The sequence below is a fragment of the Pyrus communis genome, chromosome 7, assembly GCF_041283825.1.
Source record: "Pyrus communis isolate YQ-2024b chromosome 7, ASM4128382v1, whole genome shotgun sequence".
NCBI lineage: Eukaryota > Viridiplantae > Streptophyta > Magnoliopsida > Rosales > Rosaceae > Pyrus > Pyrus communis.
The window spans coordinates 30,201,797-30,226,849 of NC_142571.1; the positions used below are offsets into that span (position 1 = coordinate 30,201,797).

The 25,053-nt window shown below is 37.9% G+C and overlaps 6 protein-coding genes and 1 non-coding gene across 10 annotated transcripts; 1 reads left to right on the forward strand and 6 right to left on the reverse strand.

Annotated features, from left to right (window-relative positions):
- Positions 1-48: 48 nt before the first annotated feature.
- LOC137733649 (rab GTPase-activating protein 22) lies at positions 49-4,352 on the reverse strand. 2 transcript variants are annotated; one of them, XM_068472786.2, is made up of 5 exons: positions 3,655-4,352; positions 2,724-2,859; positions 2,561-2,610; positions 1,890-1,943; positions 49-1,747 (listed from the first exon to the last, which is right to left on the reverse strand). In XM_068472786.2, exons 1-5 carry the CDS (start codon positions 3,819-3,821, stop codon positions 523-525), a joined length of 1,632 nt encoding a protein of 543 aa, XP_068328887.2. In that variant the 5' UTR covers positions 3,822-4,352; the 3' UTR covers positions 49-522. The 2 variants fall into 2 exon arrangements, with proteins under 2 accessions (XP_068328887.2, XP_068328888.2); XM_068472787.2 differs by having other exon boundaries at positions 3,904-4,319.
- A 4,250-nt stretch (positions 4,353-8,602) lies between these two features.
- On the reverse strand, positions 8,603-10,528 carry LOC137735524 (putative 6-phosphogluconolactonase 2). Its single transcript, XM_068474952.2, has 3 exons — positions 10,027-10,528; positions 9,345-9,480; positions 8,603-9,254 (listed from the first exon to the last, which is right to left on the reverse strand). The coding sequence occupies exons 1-3, from the start codon at positions 10,428-10,430 to the stop codon at positions 8,790-8,792; spliced, it is 1,005 nt and encodes a 334-aa protein (XP_068331053.2). The 5' UTR covers positions 10,431-10,528; the 3' UTR covers positions 8,603-8,789.
- Positions 10,529-11,925: 1,397 nt separating this feature from the next.
- On the forward strand, positions 11,926-13,971 carry LOC148696048 (ubiquitin-ribosomal protein eL40 fusion protein). Its single transcript, XM_088697063.1, has 5 exons — positions 11,926-12,116; positions 12,241-12,327; positions 13,058-13,160; positions 13,556-13,622; positions 13,731-13,971. Exons 1-5 carry the CDS (start codon positions 12,014-12,016, stop codon positions 13,755-13,757), a joined length of 387 nt encoding a protein of 128 aa, XP_088553189.1. The 5' UTR covers positions 11,926-12,013; the 3' UTR covers positions 13,758-13,971.
- Positions 13,972-14,040: 69 nt separating this feature from the next.
- PLR1 (NAD(P)-linked oxidoreductase superfamily protein) lies at positions 14,041-16,744 on the reverse strand. Of its 3 annotated transcripts, XM_088697062.1 has the most exons (9): positions 16,471-16,744; positions 16,165-16,393; positions 15,400-15,493; positions 15,182-15,305; positions 14,988-15,089; positions 14,736-14,887; positions 14,570-14,663; positions 14,292-14,473; positions 14,041-14,174 (listed from the first exon to the last, which is right to left on the reverse strand). In XM_088697062.1, the coding sequence occupies exons 1-9, from the start codon at positions 16,585-16,587 to the stop codon at positions 14,171-14,173; spliced, it is 1,098 nt and encodes a 365-aa protein (XP_088553188.1). In that variant the 5' UTR covers positions 16,588-16,744; the 3' UTR covers positions 14,041-14,170. The 3 variants fall into 3 exon arrangements, with proteins under 3 accessions (XP_088553188.1, XP_068330351.2, XP_068330352.2); XM_068474250.2 differs by having other exon boundaries at positions 14,041-14,473; XM_068474251.2 differs by having other exon boundaries at positions 14,041-14,473; positions 16,165-16,400; positions 16,471-16,687.
- An 89-nt stretch (positions 16,745-16,833) lies between these two features.
- TRNAL-UAG (transfer RNA leucine (anticodon UAG)) lies at positions 16,834-16,913 on the reverse strand. The gene has a single exon. It is a non-coding gene; the product is annotated as a tRNA-Leu (tRNA).
- Positions 16,914-17,381: 468 nt separating this feature from the next.
- On the reverse strand, positions 17,382-18,702 carry LOC137734923 (uncharacterized). Its single transcript, XM_068474252.2, has 2 exons — positions 18,212-18,702; positions 17,382-17,963 (listed from the first exon to the last, which is right to left on the reverse strand). The coding sequence occupies exons 1-2, from the start codon at positions 18,572-18,574 to the stop codon at positions 17,631-17,633; spliced, it is 696 nt and encodes a 231-aa protein (XP_068330353.2). The 5' UTR covers positions 18,575-18,702; the 3' UTR covers positions 17,382-17,630.
- Positions 18,703-21,768: 3,066 nt separating this feature from the next.
- On the reverse strand, positions 21,769-24,897 carry LOC137735360 (putative FBD-associated F-box protein At5g56390). Its single transcript, XM_088697064.1, has 2 exons — positions 23,186-24,897; positions 21,769-23,073 (listed from the first exon to the last, which is right to left on the reverse strand). Exon 1 carries the CDS (start codon positions 24,095-24,097, stop codon positions 23,270-23,272), a length of 828 nt encoding a protein of 275 aa, XP_088553190.1. The 5' UTR covers positions 24,098-24,897; the 3' UTR covers positions 21,769-23,073; positions 23,186-23,269.
- Positions 24,898-25,053: the final 156 nt, after the last annotated feature.

Here is a 25,053-nt window from a genome sequence, read left to right on the forward strand (position 1 = left end):
TGGTATGACTTTCCTACTGACCGAATCCATTTTTTAAGGGATCGAAACTTGACGAAACTGGAGCAATCCAAAGGCTCGTATTGCACAAAAGGGATGAAAATAGCCCCAACTAGATCATAATTTACATAACTAACCACCGGAGGAACACTGAACTGCGAGGGCCTATGTGGGAGAGGGGTATTATTTCTAATTGGACAATTTCATGTGTTCCTCATCCAGTATGGGAGTATGGTTACATTAACGGATAAATGGTAAATGCTAATACAGTAGTTTTACCTGCAAATCGTGGAATCGCGTGGTAAAAACAGAGCAGAGTACAATGCAGGTAAATCTGAATAATTAATCGTTCGAAAGTTTTGACACCGCCACTTTTAAGCAAGCTTGAAGATAGTCTGGTCGGAGTGAGCTCCCGAAGTGCTTATGTTGTGAAAGGGGAAGGAAGGAATGAGGAATTTGGATGCTCCGAATAACAGGATGCCGAGAATGAACCATAAGAACGAACCATGCTACCGAAATACGCAGTCATGAGAAAGACGTCTCTATCTTGTCATGGAGGTTTACTACCAGGTCATGTGCATCGTCCAGGAGCTTCCATATATCGAGTTGCCCCGAGATGCTATTGCACTCCCGGATAATCTCATCCATGCTGCTGTACTTCTCGATTATCAGCTTCCTCTTCTGCAATACAGAAGCTGCGATGGCGAAGAGTAACAGATCGTCTGTTGGTGGGGCTCGTTGCCTTATCCTGCTCCATGCAGATTTTCCAATACCTGCCCTAACGGCTGCTTGATCGGCCCACATTACCTCCCATAGGCATACTGTCTGTTCGAACGTCAACTCCCTCCTAAATAGCACAACCACCATCCTATAAACGAAAAAGCAATCCTCCGCCTGGAGCTTCTCCAAGTGCCTGTATAGGTGGGAGTCCTTGCATTTGATAATTTTAGAAACGATACTCAACTGCCTTTGGATCCCTACCTCGTCGAGCCTAAAATTATGTCGAGCCTTCTTCATGAAACCGACAAAACACCAGAAAGCCTCGTGATCCTCTGTTATTACAGCAGCTATAGGAGAAAGCAGGTCACTCATGCCCTGGCAGTAACCAATTTCGGGGTCATAGAGTGCATATGCTTCAAGAATAGCAACTAGTCTAGCGGCATGGAAAATTCTGCAAGGCTCCAAGTGACTGTAATCTTTCAACCCAACAGCCTCAGCCGAACGTGATGCCCTATCCTGTGACACTTCAGCTTGAGATGAGGAGTGCGGAATCCAATCCGAATTAGTTCGTACTGCATCAAGGCGTATGATCCGCTGCCATGTGGCAAAATCCTCACTGTTTAGATTTGATTGGACCTCGGTCCTCAAGGGAGAAGATTCATCCTTGGAAGTCACATCAGGATCATTTTCTTCCCTCCCTTCACATGAGGGGAAAGCCTGAATCACCTCAGGTTCTTCAGAGGAGTCCGAGTCAGACAAGTCAGAGTTTATTGCTTTGGAATCAGCATTTGTGTTTTCTCTTGAACCATCATCATCTCCATCCAACAATGTACTGGAAGGGTCATCTGAGTATTCAACATCTGGTATCTTATCTTCACTAGAAAGGGATTCCCTGGCGCTAACCGCATCCTCGGAGCTGGGAGAACCTGGATCATGGGTGAAGCTACTACTGTCCCCATTCAACTTAGAGCTATCATTTTCGCGCTTTATGAGTCGGCGGCACTGTCTGCGGAGTTTCTCATATTCCTTTCTGCAACCAAATATTCGAACAATGCACCATAAAGTTACAAAAGCCAATGGATAATAAAAAATATTACTCAAACTGGAAAAAGCTTCAGTCAACTTATGCAATATGAAGCTACAAAAGAACTAGATGAACTTGGCACTATTACCTTTTCTGAGATCGTACTATCTCCCTTTCTTCCTTTGAACTGTTTAATTCATAGCTGTTGAGAGTCAAGACAGAGAAATCCAGTCAACATATTAAGTATGGTTTTGCACTTCCCGAAACAAAACAACATTTTAATGTATATGCAGAACAGGAATCAGTACGATGGTCATATATGAATATGATAATGGCATTATAAGACATAATCACAGGAATATTTTAAGTTTTGACCAAGGTATACTTGCAGATTTTATTTCCAAAACTCATGCTATCAATTCAGAAGGAATCGCATTACTCTTCTTACATGGAGGAAAAAAAAAAAGACAACACTTTTCTGAAACTTTGACTCCACCTTGATTATGCAGCGAAGTGTTCAAAAGCAGAAATGCCAGGTCTAATGCCTAAAATGAGCTTCTCCGAAGCCATAACCAGACCTAAATAAAAGCTCATATATCTAGCAGTCAGTATGTTTGATTTGGACCTAGTGACATGTCTAAAAGCAATGACTCAGACTAATAGGAGAGAAAGAGCATACAATCCTCTACCAGGAATGATACACCAAAACACCTGATGTTGGAAGCCAAAATATCACATAACAAGTTCTCTCGGAGATACAAGGTATTACTGTAGCAATGTTTCAGTTAAAAACTTAAAAGAGGTGTTGAGCATGCTTACACTCCAAGGAGAAATGGCCAAACTTCTGCCCTAATACTTGGATCAACACCCTGCATTCACAAAATTTTAAGATGAATAATGTCAATGATGGAAGTTGGAACCATGAATAGATGTTACGGCGTTTTGATAGCAAATATATAACACGAAAGTGACAGAAACTCACTCCACTGCGAACTTTCTTCACCAACTTAACTCCACCATCGCGAAGCTTTCCATCTGGTGTAAAGAATAGCCTCCATTGCTGAGCTGAAAGGGCATGTTTTCTTTTCCTGCGGGACCAAGGTGACTTAAGGCGAACCCTGAAAATAAAACAATAAGCGCAATTAGTAATGGTAAGATTAAGGAAGCATCATCTATACGAAAAATATCAATGTATGAATGATTGAAAATGTCAGGCCAATAAAAACATCTCAGAGTTTGAACCTTTCATATATAAGAAAGGGTCTAGCAGTAAACGAAAACCAAATTAGAACACTTCAAAAGTCCGGATATTCTACGTAAGCATGCACTCGAAGGGCCAAGTCAAAGCAAATTATCAACAAGGATTAAAGTTAAACTACAGATAAATGCAATAGCTTTGCAGCTTAATTAATTAACTTTGAATATCCAAAACATTTCAATCCATCTAACTGTTGAGAAGATTAGTAAAAGCTAACATCGATTCGGGTTTATCAATCCTTGACTTATTAAACCACAGCATTGTTGCTCAATGGCAGCTTAATATACAAAATTCAAAAACTTACAATATTAAAATATAAAAATTCTAACTTTACTGGAACCACGAGACAACAACACAAATCATCCAGAAGCAAATCGATGCGCAAAAGAAACAACCAATGCGGCTTGCCCAATACATCGAACCCACAATTTTTTAAGCAACTGAAAGAGTAACAATTTCCAAGGAGGACCAAAATGCGAATGAAGAAGGTGACCCGAAAGAAGGGATCGAAGCGAAAACGCCATTAAAAAGTGGAACTGAGCTAAAATTGGTACTAAAAACATGAACTTGAAGCTTCCCGAGATCGGGATCTAATAGCTGAAATTACCGAAAACAAAAGCTTTAGAGAGAGAGAGAGAGAGAGAGAGAGACTCACCGATCAGAGGAAGAACAATGAGCTGGTGAGGAAGAGGACACGATTAACAGAACCGATCGCAAATAAATCCACGAAGACGACGACGACGACGACAGCGAAGACGAAGAATGAGATGAATTCGAGCTTGAAGGTGACGAGGAAGTCTGAGTTCGTCGTAGAGCTCTCATCTATCAGTGAATTTTTGTTCTAGGGTTTGCGTTCTTCAAGAAATTTCAGAGCTTGTCTGAGAAATTTCAAAGTTTTGTTTACCTAGTGGCAGTGCAGAACACGGCCACGACCACCGCGAGCCCAGCCAAGGCCGTGACGCCGACGGCAACGTACGACGGTGCCGCCGACCATAACCCGCGTCCGCCGGAGATGAAGGCGTTCCCGGAACCGGAGGGGATCATGTGAGTAGGGTTGTAAACGACAGAAATGCCCTTGTGATCTGCTGCATCTGGTGGGAGAGCAAGAGCAGGAGGAGGTTGGGATTAATTGGGAATTAAAATTTAATAATTTTACTCCCAATTGAAGAACTGCAAGAGTGAATGAATGAATTGAATGGCAAAGGCAACTGCTTTGATTTGCTTTTTGCTTTGTTTTACTTTGAAAGTCGTCTTCTTTGTCTCTCTCTCTCTCTCCCTCTCTCACTAGGGACTGAGTCTATCTCTCTCTAGAGTCTAGAGAGTAGGAGAGTAGACCCCATTTTTATAAAGAGTGAGAAAGAGCGTCAAGTAGAAGAGTTGAAAAAATAAAAAAAAAGTGTGAAAACATAAAATCAAAATCGAAAAAAACTAATGAAAATGGTTAGAAATTTTTTAATTTTAACGATAACGATAAAATAAAAGGTAAAATAAATAGTACTAATATTGACTTTTTAGTGTAAAAATATGGTTTTTAGTTAAAGTGAACAATACCGAGAGTTTTTTGTTAAAGATCCCCAAAATCAAATCTTCTAGATTGATTGTGTGTGTTCTCTCTGTAATATTTATTATTAATTAAAACGTGTTATATTTACGACAATCAAAGTTAAGAAGGATTAAGTTTATTAACATGTATCGATTAATTATAAAAGTTATAGAGAGATCATACATAAAATGAATACGAAAAATTTTGAACTCGAAAGTCGTAACCACAATCCCTAATTTTCCATTAGCCCACTAATTCTAGGTCAAGCATTTCCTAATTTTATTGTTTAACCAGGATATTGTATACTGATGTCAAACTTTTATGTTTGTTAAATGTATTATGTTTCTTTGCACTTTATTATATGTAGGGATTATATGACTAATCAGCCAAATCATGTGAGATGGGCAATTAGTCAATTAGATGCATGATATTACTTCTTTCTTAATTAATAGGAAATGAATGATATATGCACTTTGATTTTCTTCTTTTTTTAGATTATTTAATTCAACATCCAGATAAAATAAGATAGTGTAAAAAGAGAAAATGAGCGCATATGTCATTTTCTTAGTTAATTGTTTGTTTGAACCGCTTCTTGAATAACTAAATGCGTTTGTTTCACCAAAAAACGCTTACACATAATGATATACATTTAGGACCTGGCTTATTTGCCCTCCCAGTTCTCATACATTCTCATCCCCTCCTATTTTATGGGGTCACGGTTAAGTCACATCAACATTTTATATTGATTTTTTTATAGAGATAATAAGATAAAAATCAATAATGATATAAAATGTTGACGTGATTTAACTGTAACCGTACAAATAGGAGGGGATGAGAGTATATGGGAACTGGGAGGGCAGAAAAGCTAGGTCCATACAATTATCTCCTATTGTTTGGAGTTTGGAGAAAAAGGAAAATTGAAAATCAAAGCTTTTATGCAGATTGAGGGATGTGTGAAGTTTGGTAGGTTTAACAGAGCCTTGATTTTAGTTGGCAAGTTCACCAAACTCCAATGTCATTTCTCATTGAGTGCTTGCTTCTTGCCTCCTCCTCTACGGATTTGGATCTCATCCAGATTCAAATTGTGAGAATTTTAGAGATTTTTACATCCTAGTCGTCTATCGTACGTCATGTAACCATACATCATTTTGAATTTTTTTATTTAAAATTAAACACAAATAGTACTCAACAAAAAATAACTGTACGATGAACGATCATAATATAAGGATTCTAAGATTTTCACAAAGATCCTCATCCCTCCTCTTCTTCCTCCATAATTACACTAATACAACTACTCCCTTTAATTACTTGACCTCCTGAGCAATCAGCATGCTTAACTTATTATTAATACTACTTTTATGCTAAAATAAATAATTAATTAACTTGTGAGAGGTTATAATACTTCAAAATTGCGAAAACTCTGTCATGTAAAATCCTTAGCCCTAATTAAACAGATGAATGATCTTTGAATTGGACCTAAGAACTCTAACTAGCGGGTATTCAATACCCTTGAGTACTGTATATTTTTCTCTAACTTTAGGACAATTGCTTTTTCCTTAAACATATTTAAAAAGGGTCTAATCCAGTTTGACTGGGTTGATTAGGCATGATTAATTTCTTAAATTAACGATTAAGACATAGTGGTGTGACACTTTACTTAATTAATCATCATGTTATGCGCATTTAGATAGAGAGAGAGCTCTCAAAATCTGCCCTACTAATTTTGTTGTTTGTGCAAACTTTGGCAAATTGTTAACTAACAAGAAAAGTCATTTAACAAGAAAAGTGATTATCAACACGCCTTATAGTCAACAAAATCGGGCCAAGTGCTTTTGACTTGGTAAAAGAATGTTGTATTTTTGTTCACCATCTTAAAATGGTGTTAATGCTCACAACACTATTTATTTGATAAATTTAAATTTGAGAATTCTATGTATTTACTATATAAATTTTAAAATTTTAACTTATCTAACGGTGATAAATAGAATAGTAATCATTATTGTCATCATCACTCGCGGATGAGAACAAAAATATTCCCGTAAAAGAAAAGAAAATATCTTCTTTTTCTCCTTTTACTATCCTTTATATTATTAGTGCTATTTTTCTATTTCTTTTCTTCCTACAATAACTCTTTTTCTACTTTTTTATGTGATAATATACAAGTTACATAAAAAAAAAACAGATGCAAAATGATGATCTCACGCAGGGGGTCAGGGCCCTTTGGAAGTTTTATGGCCAACACTTTGAACTCTTTTTCTATCACCTATCATTATCGTGAAAGAGATCGTAAATCATTTTGTTCGAGACGCGAAACGAGGAAAATATTTTAATTGGAATCGACGTGTAACGTGAAGAGAAAGATATAACGTGAAATGTAAAGAAATATCCGGTTAACAGGAAAAACCCTTCAAAGTGTGGCCATGGGACAACCGGTTCATGCCTGCTGATGTAGAATATGCAGGTTCCATCAACCTGCTGTTTCTTAAAGCATGTATCATATGGGGTTGCATAGTCTTATTAAAAGTCGTACCTACATGCAAATAGATGGTATCCCAATATAATGAATTTTTTTAATAAGAACGACTGATCATTCAGTTAGTCAGATTTTCTGCAAAGTATTTCTCCTCCTTCAGAACTTATTCAACAACTAATATACATAATCAAAATGGTTTTATACTTGAAAGTGTGCTCTTCTTGGTTTGGAGGATCAATGAACTTTTTTTGTGCTTAGTAGATCCCAACACCAACACCAAAGCCAAAGAGAGAAAACTAGTTATTTTAGACTACCGTTTGTGCCGTGTTAACATGAACATGAGCAAAAGCTCTGTTTCTGGTTTAATAACATATATTAGTTATCTTCTTGAAGAAGGTGAGTTTTGGAGCAACCGAAATGTTATTTCATAAAATATAATAGTTATCTTCTTGGAGGGGACGAGTCTTGGTGCAACTGAAATATTGTTTTTTTAATTGTAACCGAAAGATCATCAGTTCGAGTTGTGGAAACAATATATTTGTAAAATAAAAATAAAACTACGTACGATAAACATTTTTCCCTCAACCTTGCAAAGAAAGAAGTCTTGTTAGCTTGGGTCATCCTTTAGTTATCTTTCTTGGGCGAATTGCATCTGTCCATTCCATTGCTTGAAAGATTTGATTGGGAGTAAATAAAGACAAAATCTTTGAGGACTTGAATGCAAAGTTTAGAAACCCAAGTCAGTCTTTGGTTGGACGGAAATGGAAAGATACAAAAGTTTACTCCTTCATCGAACTTATTAATTACGTCACTCATATGAACGAACACCATACAATGTACGTACTCGATTAAACTAAACAAAATTAAGCAAGTGGATGATTGTTTGCAAGGAGTACAAATCCTCTCTAGATCTAAAAAAAAGGAGTTCAATGATTAAATGATCCGAACTGTTGAAATTTGATATAAGAGCTATAATTATTATAACTTTTAAAATGACCTTTTATTTGTAGCCGTTTGATCAAATTTCAACGATCCGAATAATTTGATCCTTAGTCTCCATTTTTTTAGATCCGGAGAGGATCTGTACTCGCCTACAAGGACAAGGAGGGAGGGTGCTCCTTCCTAGTCATTTGCTCAAACTCAGGCATTGATTTCATAAATTTCTATAGATTTGCTTAAACAAGCAAACAACCCGCTGATACTTTCATTGATAACAGCAATTTCACCCAACTAAGGCAATAATTGTCCGTTAATTGGGCAAAGACAATTAACAAAACAATTTTTACCTTAATGAATAGTAATTGCTCGAGTGCATCTCTATTCATTTCTACCCCGTAAATGAATTGGCCAGGCAATTGGCATTAAAAAGTTATTAAAAATAAGATTACTTTAATTTTGGATGTAACTTTTAACCAATTCTGTCACGTCATGTGTTATTATCTGAAATTACAATTCATCATGTTCTCTGCTTCCTTCCATTGTAGCCCGACTGATTGGGCTTAAAAACGTTATAGCTCATTTTCATGAGAGAAATTTTAATAGGATTGTTTGATTATTCAACCATGCATCCCCTTGAGGCGAAACAAAGAACACAATCATTTGTAATTTATTGAAATATGGTTGTTAAGCAACCCGCAAAGAAGGTTGTGTAAGCAGTGAATCACAGTGATTCCTGTCCAAATTATAGAACACAAACAGATTAACATCGACATGTATATCATAAAAAACATCGGATGCAAGTGCAACGAATTGCAAAGCCATCGATATTCTGCTCCTACAGCCTGGAAGCTGCACCCTGGTCTAAAAACCAAGTTAACTCGTCTTCGGCTGCAAGCGACTGAACAGGCAAAGTATCAGGATGCTGACTATTTCCTAGCGCTCTCTGCACGGCATCAGCTTTATCATCACCTGTCACCACCATTGCATTATATGCAGCGGAGTTGATCACCGGGAAGGTAAATGTAATCCTCTCTGGAGGTGGTTTTGGTGAGTCCATAATGTGAGTCACCCATTTCGTCTTCTCGTTGCAAAGCGGATGGCCAGGGAATAGAGAAGCAAGATGTCCATCTGGCCCCATACCCAGAAGCATGAGATCGAACTTTGGAAATCCAGTAGCTTTTGAAGTGGCAATCACATTGCGCTCAACCAAATGTTTAAGACAGGTTTCGTAATCCTCAGCTGCTCCCTCGGCTGGAAGTGCGTCGTTAATGGCGTAAACCTGGCCAGGAGGAATCGGTACCTACCAAAATCCAAACTCATGGCTCTGACACGCAACATAGCAATTTAGTGCTTGAACGCAACAATCAGAAGAACGCATACAAAATTGTACCTTGCAGAGTAAACCTTCAAGAGCAAGTTTATAGTTACTGTCGGCGTGATCTCTTTTCACCACTCTCTCATCCACCCAGAACACATGCCATTTCTCCCATTCCACCATATACTTATACGGCTCTTCCGCTAATTTCCTGTAAATCCAAACGTACAAAATACCCACAAACATAAAAAAGGAGTAAACAAAACAATCAAACATGCTATCGGACAACCAAAAACGCTTCTAAACAGGCAGAAAAAACTAAAAGCACATACTTTTCGAGCAAGCACTTGAATTAACAAAAAATTCTGCACGTTTATGATAGTAGAAGTGCTTAATTAACATACAGCAGGCGCAAAAGCATGTACTTTTCGAGTAAGCACGTGAATTAATAAATATTTCTACATGTATATGATAAAATCACTCCTGAGTTCTAACAAAAGTGTTTGCAACAAAAGCACGTACTTTCCAAGAAAGCATTTGCATTAACAAAAAAATTGTGCATGTTTATGGTAAAATCACTCCTATCAGAAGTGCTTACAACAAAAGCAGGCCCAACAGCACATACTTTTCGAGTAAACACTTGAAGAATTAGTAAACATTTCTACATGTTCATGATAAAAGCTTATACATAAGCAGAAACAAAGCAATCCGAAATTATTAAAAAAGAGAAACGCTTGAGGATGGTTTTGTTTCTGACCTGAGCGTGTAAATGAGAGAGCCGCCGGACAAAACGACGGTGAAAGCTCCTCTCTCCTTCACAAACTTGGCCGAGAGGTCGGCAGTGTACTTCGCCAGACGCACTGCCACTTCCTCCTCCGTCTGAAACTTCTCCACCTTCTTCTGACACTGACCCGCCATCTCTGCTGACGCAGATGATGCGGAAACTGGGTTCTTGAAATTCAAGCGAACGGGTTTAATCGAGAGGGATAGAGATATTGGTGACGATCGCAGTGAGATTCCCGGCGCGCGAGATGTGCGCAATGAGGAGAGAGTCGTGCGGAGTGAGAGGGAAAGACGGGTCGGGGAGCATATGGAGGCCATGCGCACTGCGCACCCGGGCTTACTGGCTGGGAACATGGCAGACCGGGTCCCGAAAGTCATACGGTGAGTAGTGAAGAAGTTCGGTAACGGTAGGGCGTGCGGTAGGCAGGAGTTTGTCGGTAACTGTTAACTGAATTCGGCGTAAACCGAATGAACTCGTGGATATAAATTAGGGCCTGTTGGATACTTTTCGTATGAAGTACTTCATTTAGAAAATGCTTTTGTTGGAATCACTTTTTCTTTTTAAAGGATGCCGAAAATATGCTACTACATTAACCGATCCCGATGGTGTGAGAAGCTTGTAATTCAATTGTTAATGTGTTTATAGGATTTTTATGGTGTTTCGAAGTATAAGATATTTTGAGTTTTTTAATTATTAAATTTTCATTAACAACTATGAAAATGAAGATTAAACAGTTAAGATATTCGTGATATTCTATAATTTAAAATTTTGTATGTTTGTTCATGCACGAAGTTTTATTTTTCCACACTCTATCGCTTAAAAAGAAGCAATATTATACAATACATGTGAATATGAGTTAGTGTTATTTGAAATTGGTTTTGTTAGAAGATCTTAACCTTATATACATTTTTAGAGCTATTTTTTATTATAAGCATGTTGAATACAACACACATTCACCTAGAAAGCATTTTTCTACTTTCTGTGAGTCTTCTCTGCCCCTAAAAGGAGTAGATAACCGTAATGTTCTAAAAATTGGCCTAAGCGGTGCCTAGGGGCTAGGCGGTGAAGGCTCACCCCGATTTTGGGCAAATCATTTCGAAAAATCGGTCTACAGCTAGGCATTTTTTTTTATATTTTTTTATTAATTGTGTGCTTTTCTCTTCTTTGGTTTCATGGTGGTATACTTATGGAAATGGTGTACCTAATTTGCGAATGATGGACATACAAAGAAAATAAATAAACTAGATACAACAAGGTTAAATAATTTAGTCTATGTCCTATCCAATGCAAGGATCATGATTCATGAACAAGAAGAAATTAGTCTATCAATCAAATCCTCCTCATTATGATTATATACTTATTGTTTTTTAAATATTGAACTTTTTGGATGTATATAATTTGTGTATTCTTTCACTTCTATTTTTTGCATTTTATCATTCTTTTATTATCCATAAAAGTATAGTTTTTTTTAGGTGTAAATAGACACTTATTTAAAATATATATAATAAATTTACATAAATCCATCTAGGCCGCCTAAGCCTCGGTCTAGTCGCCTAGGTGCTAGGCCCCTATCCTTTGCCCGACTAGTGCTTAACGATTTTTAGAACCTTGAATAACCGTAACTTGCTAGTGCCACCAGTTGTCCTCCTTTAAAAAAAAAAAAACCCATCATCAGCCAAACTAGGTCAAAACTACTTTCAAAATACTTCTCCAAAATTTTACCATAAGCTCTTTCCTATAAGTAATGCAAAACCATGCTTTAATCATTTTGGGTCGAGGCCCACTTTTTAAAATTATTAAACACAAGCCCATTTTGTTCTTCATAATTTTTTGGTGAAAAGCCCATCAACCAGCAAAACCCTAGTATAAACCACCGAAGAGCAAAGCAGCCTCGTCGCCGCCGAGAGAGATACACACAGAGACTGAGGGAGGGGAAGAGAGAGAGAGAGAGCCGGAGAAGATGCAGATCTTCGTGAAAACCCTAACAGGGAAGACTATCACCCTCGAGGTGGAGTCCAGCGACACCATCGACAACGTCAAGGCCAAGATCCAGGACAAGGAAGGTAACACGTCCACCCGTAATCTAATCTCTCAGATTTTTCCAGCGATCGAGTTTCGTGCTCGAATTCAAAGTAGTACGATTTGGACGGTGATGATTTCGCCGGCTAAATGTTTTCAGTTGTGTAGGTATTCCCCCGGATCAGCAGAGGCTCATTTTTGCCGGGAAGCAGCTTGAGGATGGCCGTACTCTCGCCGACTACAACATCCAGAAAGGTTAGCATTTTCGTATCCCTTGTTTGGTTGGTCAGAAACTGCTGGGTATGTTTGGTTGTGAATAATTGAATTTAAGGGAACTTTAACGAAAAATCATATTTTTACGCTGAAAATTGATCTTGGTAATATTTACATTACCTTTTATTTTGTCATTCTCGTTAAAAATCAAAGTTTTTAAGCGTTTTTCAGAAGTTTTCCTTTGAATTTAGGGGGTTTTAACTAAACACTTCCGTATTGTTTATTTTTAACGAAAAATCAAATCACATTTGTACTTTTCTTTGGTACTATTCACTACCTTTTATTTGTCATTTTTCATTAAAACTAAAGTTTTTCTGATTTTTTGTTAGTTTTTCTTTGAATTTAATCTTGAAATGTCAATGTTTATATATATATAGAGTATAAATTTGGAAAATGATTTTTCGGACTGTTTTCGGTTGCTATGCGGTTATGTTTGGATCATTTCACCTTCAGAAGTTTAGTAGCCAAATCTGTCGATTTCATCGAGCGAATTATGTTTCCTGTTGCTATGTGATTATGTATGGAGTGTTTCACCGTCAGAAGTTTAGTGCCCAATTGACAGTAGCCATAGTTGAAGGGCACGAGGCCGGTTTTGGACCCACTGATGGCCTAATTTACACTTTTTTTGTGTGTGTTAATACTTGTACATATGTGCTTGCTGTTTATTTATGTTTTGTTTGTTGAAAGTTTATTTTGATCTGATTTTTCTCAGAATCAACTCTGCATTTGGTTCTGAGGCTTCGTGGTGGGATTATTGAGCCGTCTCTCATGGCATTGGCTAGGAAATACAACCAGGAAAAGATGATCTGCCGCAAGTAAGTTCCCACTTTACTGTTTCTCGTAGAAGAACTGATTAAGCTTTTCTTATATAGATTTACTTCGGTTCTCTAGTTATATTCCTAATGTTTAAACACACTGCGCTACTTTGACTTTGTTGGATGCTAGCATCTTCAGATTTGATCTCATATGACTCTTTCGAGACAAAATCTATGTGTTCTTTTATGTAAAGGGATTTGGATTTAGAAAAGAGAATGTGGATGAGTACTAACATAGTTACATTGCCAAATCCCAATGTCATATTGGATTTAGTTTAAGAAGACCGAAACCATTCGTCTGACTTGATTGAGTGTCTAACTTTCTTTAGTTTGAGAGTTCTTTTGCTTTTCTTTGATTCTCATTGTATCTCACATATATAAATGCTTGTGAACAGGTGCTATGCCCGCCTGCACCCCCGTGCGGTTAACTGCAGGAAGAAGAAGTGTGGACACAGCAACCAGGTATTTCGTATAGCTGATTGAATATCGATGTCTGTTTGATCCTGCTACCTTCTCAACCTTTATCGTTTTAGTTTTGTTCTTTATTCATGTTATCTTTTATTAATGCAGCTGAGGCCAAAGAAGAAGATCAAGTAGACTGGGAATTGAGACAGTGGAACGTCAAGTATTTTCCGGTCATTTAGGTCTTGGGCCGTTTCTTTTAAAACTTTGTTAGAACTTATCATGAGAAATGGCTTTCATTAAGTTTGAATCTCTCTATATCGAGTCGTTGACATGGCTAATGCATACTTTGATTTTTGTTTGTTGAATGAAAGATGGATTAGTGTATGAATACTATTTTCCTTTCCAATGTTTTTTGCGTTATTCATAATCTCGGATTCTACTCAAGACAACGGTGCCAAGAATTGGATGGAAAGTGTTTCAGTAGCAATTGTTTTCCTTCCATCTCCTCGTAAGGACATTCGGAGAAGTGCAATGATTTGGCAGGTAACGTTCGTATTCCCAGTTTCTTTACATCATAAGCAAATAATTGGTCTCGTTTCTTCTGTTCATCTGTTCACGGAGGAGAAAATAAATGGAGACCCGACAATGTTAAACACGATGTAGTGATGATCGTCATTTTGTTTTCCCTTTCCTGAGAAACAAACTTAAAATTGGAATCTGGATCACCTTGTCTGGAAAATGTTTTGGATCATCTTCCCAGGGGACTCCCTCGCAGCATCTTCTAGCTGAAGTAGCTCCTGTGAACTCAGGCGCCAACCGAGAGCACCCAGATTTTCTTCCGCTTGTTTCACGGTCTTGACTCCGGGTATGGGAATGGTCCCCTTGGAAATGCACCAGTTTATAGCAACCTACAAACAGAATTCAAATCTTGCTTAGTCTTGCAAATTATGTTACTTGTGCCGTAAGCAAGCCGCATCGAAACAGGTAACAAGACGTAGAATTACTTGCGGTACGGTTTTACTCCTTTTTTGTGCAATTTCTTTGAGTGAAGTCAACAAGGGTTCCAGTCCTGGGAGAATTTGCCTGAATAGGAAGGATCTGCAGAAACACCGATGCATTTGTAAACAGTGTCTACTGATTTGGTTCCGGAGATATGAAGAAATCACATACCGAGGTCCGCGTGGTAGATTGGATGGCGTGTATTTCCCAGTAAGCATTCCAAGTCCTAGAGGGCTGTAAGCAATCAGGCGGATGCCGAGAGAATCACATATGTTCTTGATCTCCAGCTGATCTTCTCCGACGCTTAACAACGAAAATTGCACCTAGAATCGGGGTGTTATCTATAAGATTAAAGAGTTTCAGTGCACCAGCATGTGCATTAGAAACTGCTTGGCTTCATATCTTCTACAAGCAATGGCATACCTGAGCTGAACACAACGGGACTCCCCGAGCTTTTAGGTAATCGTGTATCTTTAGAAGCTGCTTCGGTCCATAGTTGCTGACCCCGACAGCACGAACCAAACCCTTCACGATACCATCTCTATGAATATGACCATTTCGTGCTAGTCTCGAAAATTCATCTTTGAACGCACAAGGCGCCTTAATCATTTGCTTACCTTGTCATACATTGCAACTAACCCGTCCCAAAGCGCTGCTTCTTGCAGAGGATTGTAATTTGCAGTTGACCAATGTAACTGTCCTATCCCAATTTGTTCGATCTGCATACGATCAATCGAGGCACTGGAAACAGCATTTTAGTAAACTAGGGGAAATCAGAGTTGTTACTTGTTACACACAATACAAGCGACGTAAAAGTCGAATGAAAGAAGTATACTGGCAAGCATTCACGAACTGCCCTGGTGTTAGGCGCCAAGGGTATGCTGCAAACTTGGTAGCAATCACGATGTCCTTCTGCACGCTCTTCTGCCCTGAAGATTTGTGTTATTTAACAGCTTAGGCTAACAGAAATTCTTCGTCAAACCACGAAAAATATTCTCATCCCATCTCTACATTGTTAGCTCATTCTCTGACAACTTAAGTTTTTGAAGGATGTAACCCTGTATAGTGTAGGGCGAGGCTGCATCTATATGTTTGTCTCTGCCCTACTGGTCATTTGCACGTAAAGAAGGGTGTAAAATTTATATCATCGTCGGCTTATTCCTTAACAACTTAGGGCTGATTTGGTACTGCTGTGCTTTGAAAAAAAAAAAAACTGATTCTGCTGTGCTGTGAGAATAAGCTTATTTTTGTTGTTTCACGTTTTTAGTTTTTTTTCATCCAAAACTGTGAAAATAAGCTATTTTTAAGTATTTACCAAACACCTTTTTGAGCTCAATTTTTTTTTATGCCCACTTTTTATAAAAGCATCTTGGTACCAAACAAGTACTTATGCTTTTGAGATCTAGGTGGTTGCCCAAGGGCTCGTTTGGGATTTGTTTCTCTAAAAAATGCTTTTGCTCAAAAGCACTTGTACAAGAAATTAGACTTGTACATTGTATCCCAAACAATGTATCAGAAGCGCTTTTAAGTATTAGAAAGCACTGTACCAATCAACTACAAAACTAAGTGATAAAAATTGAGAAGAATAGCAAGATCAGACCTTGATAATCTCGGATGAACTTTCCAAGTAGCTTTTCACTCTTTCCATTCAACCTGCCGGTGCCGTAGGAGTCAGCGGTGTCAAAAAGGTTGATGCCGTTGTCGACAGCCAGATTGAATGTCCGTTGGAGCTCACTGTCCATCGATTCCTGGTACCCCCACAGAAGCTGGTTGCCCCATGCCCAAGTTCCAAACCCCATTGGAGACACACTCAGTGGGCCCACCTTCACCTGCAAGCTAAAGCATGCTTTGTGCTGGGCACTTGGTACATGTACAAAATGCTAGAGAGAGAGAGAGAGAGAGATACCTTTTGCCATGGCCAGAAGGGAGGGAGCTTGAAGGGCTTGAAGGGAGAAGAAGGGAGGGAAATCTCACTTGAAGAGGAGCTGAAGTAGGCTGTGGCTTTTATGGTTAAGCAAGCCATTGATTCCGCAAAAAGATTGCTGCTCAAACGGTTAAGAGTATTTATTTTCGATGTTTTACATTAGATTTCCTAAATCTATCTTGTTCCTTGAACCCTCTGTAAGTCACTTTGGGAAGACAACTGAGGGGAACGAGTGCGTGATCATGTTTTTGTGTATGTGGTCAGGATTTGGATAGCGAAAGTGAATTACTAATGGACCCACAAGGCCCAAATGAAAAACGAAAAAATAATAACAAATCCGAGTTTTGACAGCTGTGGGATTTGAACCCACGCCCTTCCGGACCAGAGCCTAAATCTGGCGCCTTAGACCACTCGGCCAAACTGTCTATTTGTTTTACTTTTCCAGTAGGTTTTATATTCTCCAAATGATGATATTTTATTCTTGTGTTCTGCCTTGCGATAGTTACGCTAAATTAATATAAACAACAGTACAAAGATTCGAATGAAATGCCGCTAATGGAGCACCTTGCTCTAGCCAGTTTGACTAAGCTAGGGCATATAACTTTTGCCTTTCGTTGGATTCACTTCCGTACATTCTAAGGTTTTTGTCTGACTTTGGTAATTAATTTTTTTTAAAAATCCTTTTAAATCGTAATTTAACTAGACCTTCATTGTAGTGATTTGTAGGATATACAAGATTCAAAGGATTGGTTTTAACGTTAATTTTGCTGGTTGGCAATTAAGTGCGGCTAGAAAACTCTGTTTTGTAAACCTAATACCTATCGTTGTGTACAAGGCATGACGTTCATGTCATATTTGAACAATCTTATGATCCTGCAACACACAGAAACACATACAGTCATGCATGGATTTCTCTCTTTGAAGAGTCTGTTGAGAACAATTAGCGAACCAAATTATGCAACAACTCAACAAGTATTGAGCTCAGAAGAATAAGCTGCTGCATAGTCCGGTCCGCTTACTGTTTGACGTCGATAGAAGCTGTTAGTTGACCTCAATACATGGATTATAGGACAAAATCTTGACACCAATTACACCAAACTTTTATGTGCTGAGTGGGGGGGGGGGGGGGGGGGTTGGAAATTTCAGGTCCAGAAATTTAACCAGTGTGAATTACAACGATCAAACAGAATGTTGCCTGAATCCAACCCATGCAATCCTAGAGGTGTCACAGAGGCATCCAATTGACCAATGTTCAGAAGCTCGTGCCTTTCATCTCCAAACTCCCCACCAACATCATTGCTTGTATGTTTATCTATGGCTCCTGTCTTCTCCAATGCCTCTTCTAGTCTTACTCGAGCAGTAGTCTTACAATTCCCATCTTTGTAACTCGATCCATCTGCCGTCTGATTTGCGAGAGAATCTTCGGTAGGGGCGCCAGCACGAGATGTTCCCACAAGATCGTGTAACTTCTGCAACTGGTAAAAATTACCCAAAAAATGTTTAGTTTTGACTATCAAGCTAGAAATTTTGAATACACTTTCATGAACATTGTTTGCCTCCTTACATGTAACTGCAAATCATAGTCTGACAAATAAAACCGCTTATGCACGCATGTCAAACTGTAATTTTATTTATAAACATGATTGGCTTCTCACATGAGAGGAGCCAGGTATTTTTTTCGATTCTCGAATTGTAAAAAGTTGAACAAGGTTAGTTACTCTACCTGCATAATCAAAGACTGCTTCTCCTCCTTCAAAGATTCGAACCGAGATGCTAACTTGTCATAATCTTCTCTGAGACTTCTGTAGTCTTGCTCTATCTGTTTGGACTTCCATCTAGCTCTTCTGTTCTGAAACCATATCGCAACCTGGCGAGGTTGCAACCCAAGCTCTCTTGCCAACTGCACCTTCCTCCTTGGCTCGAGCTTCGAGTCTGCTTCGAATATAGACTCCAACAAGCTGATTTGTTCGTCGCTAAACCGCCTTGTGTTCTTGCTCTTGTTCTTCTTCCTTTTCATCGCAGACTGCGGCTCTATGCCGTAATCTAAATTTTCTTCTTCATAGCACTCCTCTTTCCTCCTGTCCATGACTTTGGTTCTCGATTATTTGTTGTTGGGCTTGATTGATATCGACTTGTAATGCTCTCAACAATAGATGAACAATTAAGTATTAATTTTTAAGTGAATGTGGTTTTGAAATCTTGGTAATGAAGTTAGCTTGTAGTATATATAGTTAGGGTTGAATAATGTATCTTCTCACTCACGTGAACACGGCACACTGAAAAATCTCTTCTCATAAATACGGCTACTTTCTGATATTTGGAAGTTGTTGATTGAAGGATGATCGTAACCTAAACCAATGGTGTTAGCTAACGTAAGGCACACTTCGAATTCATAATTTCTTGCTTGTGGACCTCTCTAATCCACTCTTATCTTCTTTCTTACCCATCTCTAGAAATACTACTGTTACATATATGTGTTTCTTTCCCACACAAACACACAATTTTGGCTTGTGTATTGGGCTTCTTTTTTGGTAGAAATAATGTGAAAAAGGTGCATGCATTAGACAATTACAGGGTTTGTAAAGAAGAAACTTGAAACTTGAAACTTGAGTTGCTTGTTAGGTATCGATTTGTAGTCCGTATAGGCATGTCCCAATTGCCATTCTCGTACTATATGTACTTTTTGCTTTTTTGACAATGAACATTGAATAATACAAAACTAGTGTACAATTAATTTTCAATTATGATAAAATCTTGTACGTTACTCTTCTGTATACAACCGATAAAATTGTATAATCTCACAATCACGACATCATTTATTTTTTCAAATTACAAGTATTAGAAAGTCAATTGGCGCTCACACGAGCGTATTCCAATTGTTATTATGATTTCTGTGTACCTTTTGCTTTTTGACTGAGGGAAACATCCCCCAACAATTCAAGTACTCATGCTTCTTTCTCGACTCTTGAGTTTAACATAAATTCATAACTTAGCAGTTAGTGACATAACAAAATTTCTTCAATCATAAAGTTTAATAACTCAGATATTACTTGTATTAGGAATTAAAAGTAATAGGATTAAGGATGACATGGATTATGAAACATATATACTATAAAAAACTTAAATTTCAAAAATATCTAACGAGTTTCTGGAAAACTGGTGGTCGCGCATATGGCAAGAAGATATGGTTTATATTGTAACGTGTCATGAGTTGGATATGATCATATGAGATAAGTTGATGGTTACTTCAGATGAGGATAAATTTGCGTCGCCTAATACCGACAAACAAAACGTCCAATTTCAATTCAATTGTCAAGGTGAATCAAGAGGAGAAAGCAAAGGCCAATGCTTTTTTCAATAAAAGCCAATCATATCGGTGGGGCTTTGTGCACCGATCCTCCATTTTTATTTTGGTTTCTAGTGTTTAGCTTCCTCCTTCTATTCGATGCGTCTACTTTTTATACAGCTTCGTAATTTTTTTTGGAAGATTTGGTGCAAAATTGAGTAGAGTAACGTTTTAAAATTTATAAATCGATCTTATTTAGTAGGATAAAATTTTGTTATTCATGTTGTTTAGTTTCGTCCTCCTACTCGATGCGTCCATTTTCTATAGGGCTAGATCCAATCGTTTTCAGGGTTTCATGGTTGGTGTGGCGTCCTTTCTAGTCTCCATGAGACGTGCTCACTTCTCTAAAATTTATGCAAAGCCTTTTGGGATTAGGTCACACTTGCACGCCACGGGAGCACTTTATTAGTTTATCGTTAACATTGTGGCAAGAAATAAAGGGTTGTGTTATGCAGTATTTTTTAAATAGTTAAAAGCATTTTCAGAATGATTTGAGAAGTGCACCGGCAAAAGCGTTTAGACAACTTTTGAAGGGACTAAAAGTATTTTCTCTCAATTGAAATCCCTTTTAACTTAAGGGGTTGTTAATTTAGATTTCAAAAGATTTTAATGTACTTTTTTTAGGTGATAGATTTCAAAAGATTTTAGTACTCTATACTTCCTTACAGATTTTGATGAAATCAAAGTTTGACTATACCCCCCTTAATTTGGCAAAAAATGTTTATTTGAAAGCACATATGGAGGATCACCTATTAGATCCAACTTCATAAAGCATTTGAATTTTCAATAAAAAAATTTTGGTGTTTTTAATTAAAAACACTTTTAGCAAAACCTTATATGAACATAAGCAATCCTAAATCAACTCTTAGAAGGGTTCAAAACACTTTCAGATAATAAAAACGTTATGATTCAAAGAGCACTCGCAAAAGCGCTAACAAAAAAAATTTACATAACATCATAAACAAGCCTTAAATAGTAAAACGAACTTCTGTTTTCATTAGATTTCAAATTAAAAAGTGATTAGCTCATGAGAGAACTTATGCATATTGTTGCCAAAAGTTGTCCAAAGACAACACTCTCCATCTTGGCCGAACTAATGGTTTCATCCATGTCCTCGAAGTATTGAGCAAGCTCATTGAGATTCCACGTAAGAACGGAGTGCCGGCTGTAGGTATTGAGCAAGCTGGGACAAAACTTTGTTGTCCAAATCCAAGTTACTTGGCTGCATTTCTTGCCAGGACTGGAGGACTCAGGATAAACATAACGAAGATTAAAGCCTTCATCCCCTCCTCACCAAACTATGCTTCTGAAAACGACACCGTCGTTTGTCTTTAAACGACCATGATTAGCATTTCTTGTCGTCCCGGTAAGTTTGGTGTACATGTAACGTGGATAACCTTGCGAAATTCATACTGTTTTAACTTGTCAAATATCCTTAGTTGGCCTTTGGTGTTTAGGTGCTTTGTGAGGACAAGTTTCGGCGAGCGATTCGTGCCAAGTGTGCGAGCAAAACTTTGGGGGATAAAAATCTAGAGGTGATGACTTGTTTGGCTCTCTAGTCATTAGGAATAAGGGATTGAATCGCTGTCGTTGTTGCATGGTTTCAACATCAACAGTTCGCCTTTCCTTCGTAACATGTAAGGTCTATTCAATGGTCTGGTTGGGATAGACTGTGATAAGTTAAAATGGATTTGAGTTCAATCTTTTGTTTGTTGTGTCAAAATATAAGAGGACATAACATTCACAATAAAATGAGTTATTTAATCTATCTTTATAAATATATTACAAGTCATATCTTACATATCCCTACCAATCCAATTCTTAAGACGCAATCTCATTCAGCCACCAAACGAGCCCATACAGATTGACTATTAAGTTGGATTCATTACCTTGTTCCTCAAGCTATAAATGGCCCTAAGCTCTATAAACCATTTGTTTTATATCACCAAATCGAATGTATAATCATGTTTGAAATGTCAGCCGCATCACACAACTTTCAAGTAATCAGCAGGTGCTTCTCCAATTAAAGCATTTCAAAGAAGCACACAACAGGTGATTTTACAATAAAATATTTTAAGTACTTTTTCAGCCAGCATTTACTTTTAACTTTTTCTATTAAACACTTTCATGAACACTTTTAGCAATATGAAAGTAATTTATAGTTATTAAAAGCATACTGAAATTTTCTATAAAAGTAAGAAAAATTAATCAAAAGGGTTTGAAAACTTTGAGTTTTAGTCAAAAGGACAAAAATGTTTTGTAAGTGAATAATATCAGGATTGACTTTTTAGAGTAAAAATATCTTTAACGTTAAAAGTGAACAGTACCATGTCGGTTGGTTGGATCTTTGGTATTTGCTGGGAATGGTGGTGCATGGTGGAGGATTCCGTTGCTTTGATGGCGGTCGAGGTGCAGCCGGCTTCGGGCTGTTTTGTTTTTTGGGTTTTCTTTCTAGGCCCAATTGTCTGTTTGAGCTTTGGTTTATGTTGTGCTTGACTTGTAATTGTACCTCTTGTTATTTATATTTATCGCGTTGGTAATGAAATTTACCTTTGACGGAAAAAAAAGGGGCTTTAATTGATCAAAATAGCCCTCATAAGGTTAACCCAAATTTGCTGTTGACTTCTTCAACTTCTCTGAAATCCAACATGCTCAATTATACGATGAACAAATCACAATTTCACAATCTTCCAATCGTTTGGGAAACTTAGAAAAGAATTCTTCCCAGTAAACCTTCTTTTCATATGCACGCGAAGAGAGTCTAATGAATAACTTCTCGAAGGCCAACCCTTCATTTAGCAAACTCTTTACTGCCCGTTGCGTCTCATAATCTCTCCCTTAAAACTAATAACTTTGACCATCTTTAGATGCAACAAGGTACAAGGAGGTACAACATCCTCGATTGATAGAGCAACTTTTTGATTGATCAATGTAATAAAATACATTTGACATCTTAACAACATAGAAATTACGTAAGGTTATCACGGAAGAAAATTCAAATATTTTAATCGATATTTTGAATTTTAAAGTTCAGGTTCCATGTTGTATGCAATTAGTAGAACAAAAAAAAAAATGCTACATATATGCATGAATTACCGCGCTTAATTGATGATATTCCAGACATGGACAGTTTTGCTGTATTTTCTGTACTCCGTTGGCACGGGCGACATACAGTTCCAAGTGGGTTACGTACGTGAACGAGGGAAACGCATCTAAAGTGCTTCAATATCTCTTAGAGCCTAAAAAAATATAAATTTGGCTAAAATATTAGTAACACAAAATTTATATTGAGAAACATAACTTTTCAAACATGCATCTTCGATCGACAAAATATTGTAGCATAAAGCATACCTCAAGCTTGAGAATTTTTACATTAGAGAGACATCCAAGAAGCATACAAAATCGATAGGTATCATCTTCACCATCCAATTCAGACTACCCAATACCTGCCTCCTCAAGTGATGACTGATTGTACAAGTAATGCTCATTTTTACATGTACCAAAACATGTATAGTGTTTGAGATTAGTTCCATGAACCATGAACCGGAAACCATGATCGGAGCCTCCATAATAATCTTCGTCTATAGTCAATCTCAACAGTTTTGGTGCACGAATATTGACATTCCTGACGTTCGACAAGAACCAGCACTGTGACAAACATAAATCTTCAAGGACTGGACAGCTAGAAAATAATTGGTTGGTCGAGTGTTCATCCGAGAATTTAACATACTTGAGCTTCAAGGTTTTGGGGCTGGAGAAACGTACTGTAGGGGGACGTTGGAGGACACTAGGCATGCATAGATCTAATTGCACAAGTGATATGCTAGAAAACAAGCAGCAAGGCAACGCAAGTAATTGTGCATTCAGTATTTTTATTCGGGAAATGCTTATATCAATGTTGATAGATAAATTCTGCATATTCCGAAGCACTGCACCTTCGATCCAACGTATAATAAAAGGGCCAATATCTGTGTTATACTTATAACAGGGACGACATATATAATGGAAGCTTTTAACGAAATGTCGTAGAAAAATCGCCCTATCCACATAGACCGAAAACTCTTGTATGTCCCGAACCCAGTAGAAGGGGAATCCGAGCAAGTCAATGATGGGATTGACGTATCTCCATCTTTTTGATAATATGCACGTTCGAGCAGCTTCTCTAGGTTTAGAAAAGGAGAGAATGTGTTGAAGAATGTCGTCATGTAAATCACTCAAGCTTCTGTTACTGCTGCTAAGCTTTTCTTCTTCAAGATTATTCATCTTTTGTTATTCACCAATACTAGCCTCACCTAATTTTTCAGAAAATGTATACGTTGAAACCAATAAGGCAGCAAAGGAAGTCTTAAAAAAATGAGTGAAGAACTCATGCCTAATACGTGAACCAAGTAAGCAACGGAATTCGATATTGGGTGACTAACGGGTGGGTTTGGCCGAGTTGACTCTCAACCCGTTAGGCAAGTTGACATGATCAATCGGGATATGATATGATGAAACCATTGCTGACCACCTAACCATCTTGACCGTACCACCCACCCAATTAGTTGTCAGGTCGGGTCAGTCGGGATCCGCAGGTTGCATATGAACAAGGAGTATAGTTTGGAAGATTTTGTCACCTTGAGTAGAAGGAGTGGCTAGCTATTCAAGGATCAGTGGTTATGGAGGATGCAGCCACCAAAAAATTATAGGTAGTCACAAGGGAGAAGGTTCAGTGTTCATCCGAGTATTTAACAAATTAGAGTATTGAGGTTTTGAGGCTTGAAAGAAATACAGTAGGGGGAAGTTGGAGGACATGATCTTGCACACTTAAAACTAAACGCTCAAGTGAATTGCAAGAAAACAATCATTACTCAACTTGTTGTACAATGGTGTCGTTGAGTACTTTGCAAGATGGAAAGAAAAAACCTGAACATTTCACACTCATACAGCTTTTATCAGCCTCACAAGTAAGAAGGAACCTATTTATGAAATCTGGAAAGAGAATCGCCCTTTCCAACTTAGGTACATAGTAGCAGAAGTGATGCAAAGTCAATGTTGGGATTCAACTTCCATACGTATTTCCACCTTTTTGATAATATGCTCGTTTGAACCGCTTCTCAAGGTTCGAAGAAGGATATGATGTGTTGAAGAATGTCGTCACGAATAAGACTTAGTGCTTCGCTCAGATATATGGGAATTGCACCAAATTTCATTTGATTTCTATCCCCAAACGTGACGTC

Bases quoted from the DNA above. Each gene is read 5' to 3' on its own strand.
- LOC137734923 (XM_068474252.2), bottom strand. From the start codon at position 18,574: ATGGACAGGAGGAAAGAGGAGTGCTATGAAGAAGAAAATTTAGATTAC. The intron at 17,964-18,211 runs GTAGAGTAACTA...AATTTTTACCAG, and splicing joins AGCAGTCTTTGATTATGCAG to TTGCAGAAGTTACACGATCT.
- PLR1 (XM_088697062.1), bottom strand. From the start codon at position 16,587: ATGGCTTGCTTAACCATAAAAGCCACAGCCTACTTCAGCTCCTCTTCA. The intron at 16,394-16,470 runs GTATCTCTCTCT...TTTAGCTTGCAG, and splicing joins CCTTCTGGCCATGGCAAAAG to GTGAAGGTGGGCCCACTGAG. The intron at 15,494-16,164 runs GTCTGATCTTGC...ACAAATCTTCAG, and splicing joins GTTCATCCGAGATTATCAAG to GGCAGAAGAGCGTGCAGAAG.
- LOC137735360 (XM_088697064.1), bottom strand. From the start codon at position 24,097: ATGAATAATCTTGAAGAAGAAAAGCTTAGCAGCAGTAACAGAAGCTTG.
- LOC148696048 (XM_088697063.1), top strand. From the start codon at position 12,014: ATGCAGATCTTCGTGAAAACCCTAACAGGGAAGACTATCACCCTCGAG. The intron at 12,117-12,240 runs GTAACACGTCCA...TCAGTTGTGTAG, and splicing joins CAAGATCCAGGACAAGGAAG to GTATTCCCCCGGATCAGCAG. The intron at 13,623-13,730 runs GTATTTCGTATA...TTATTAATGCAG, and splicing joins AGTGTGGACACAGCAACCAG to CTGAGGCCAAAGAAGAAGAT.
- LOC137733649 (XM_068472786.2), bottom strand. From the start codon at position 3,821: ATGAGAGCTCTACGACGAACTCAGACTTCCTCGTCACCTTCAAGCTCG. The intron at 2,860-3,654 runs GTGAGTCTCTCT...TTTTATTTTCAG, and splicing joins CATTGTTCTTCCTCTGATCG to GGTTCGCCTTAAGTCACCTT. The intron at 1,944-2,560 runs GTAAGCATGCTC...GACTCTCAACAG, and splicing joins TGGCCATTTCTCCTTGGAGT to CTATGAATTAAACAGTTCAA.
- LOC137735524 (XM_068474952.2), bottom strand. From the start codon at position 10,430: ATGACTTTCGGGACCCGGTCTGCCATGTTCCCAGCCAGTAAGCCCGGG. The intron at 9,481-10,026 runs GTCAGAAACAAA...TTGGATTTACAG, and splicing joins TCTCTCATTTACACGCTCAG to GAAATTAGCGGAAGAGCCGT. The intron at 9,255-9,344 runs GTACAATTTTGT...GGATTTTGGTAG, and splicing joins TTGAAGGTTTACTCTGCAAG to GTACCGATTCCTCCTGGCCA.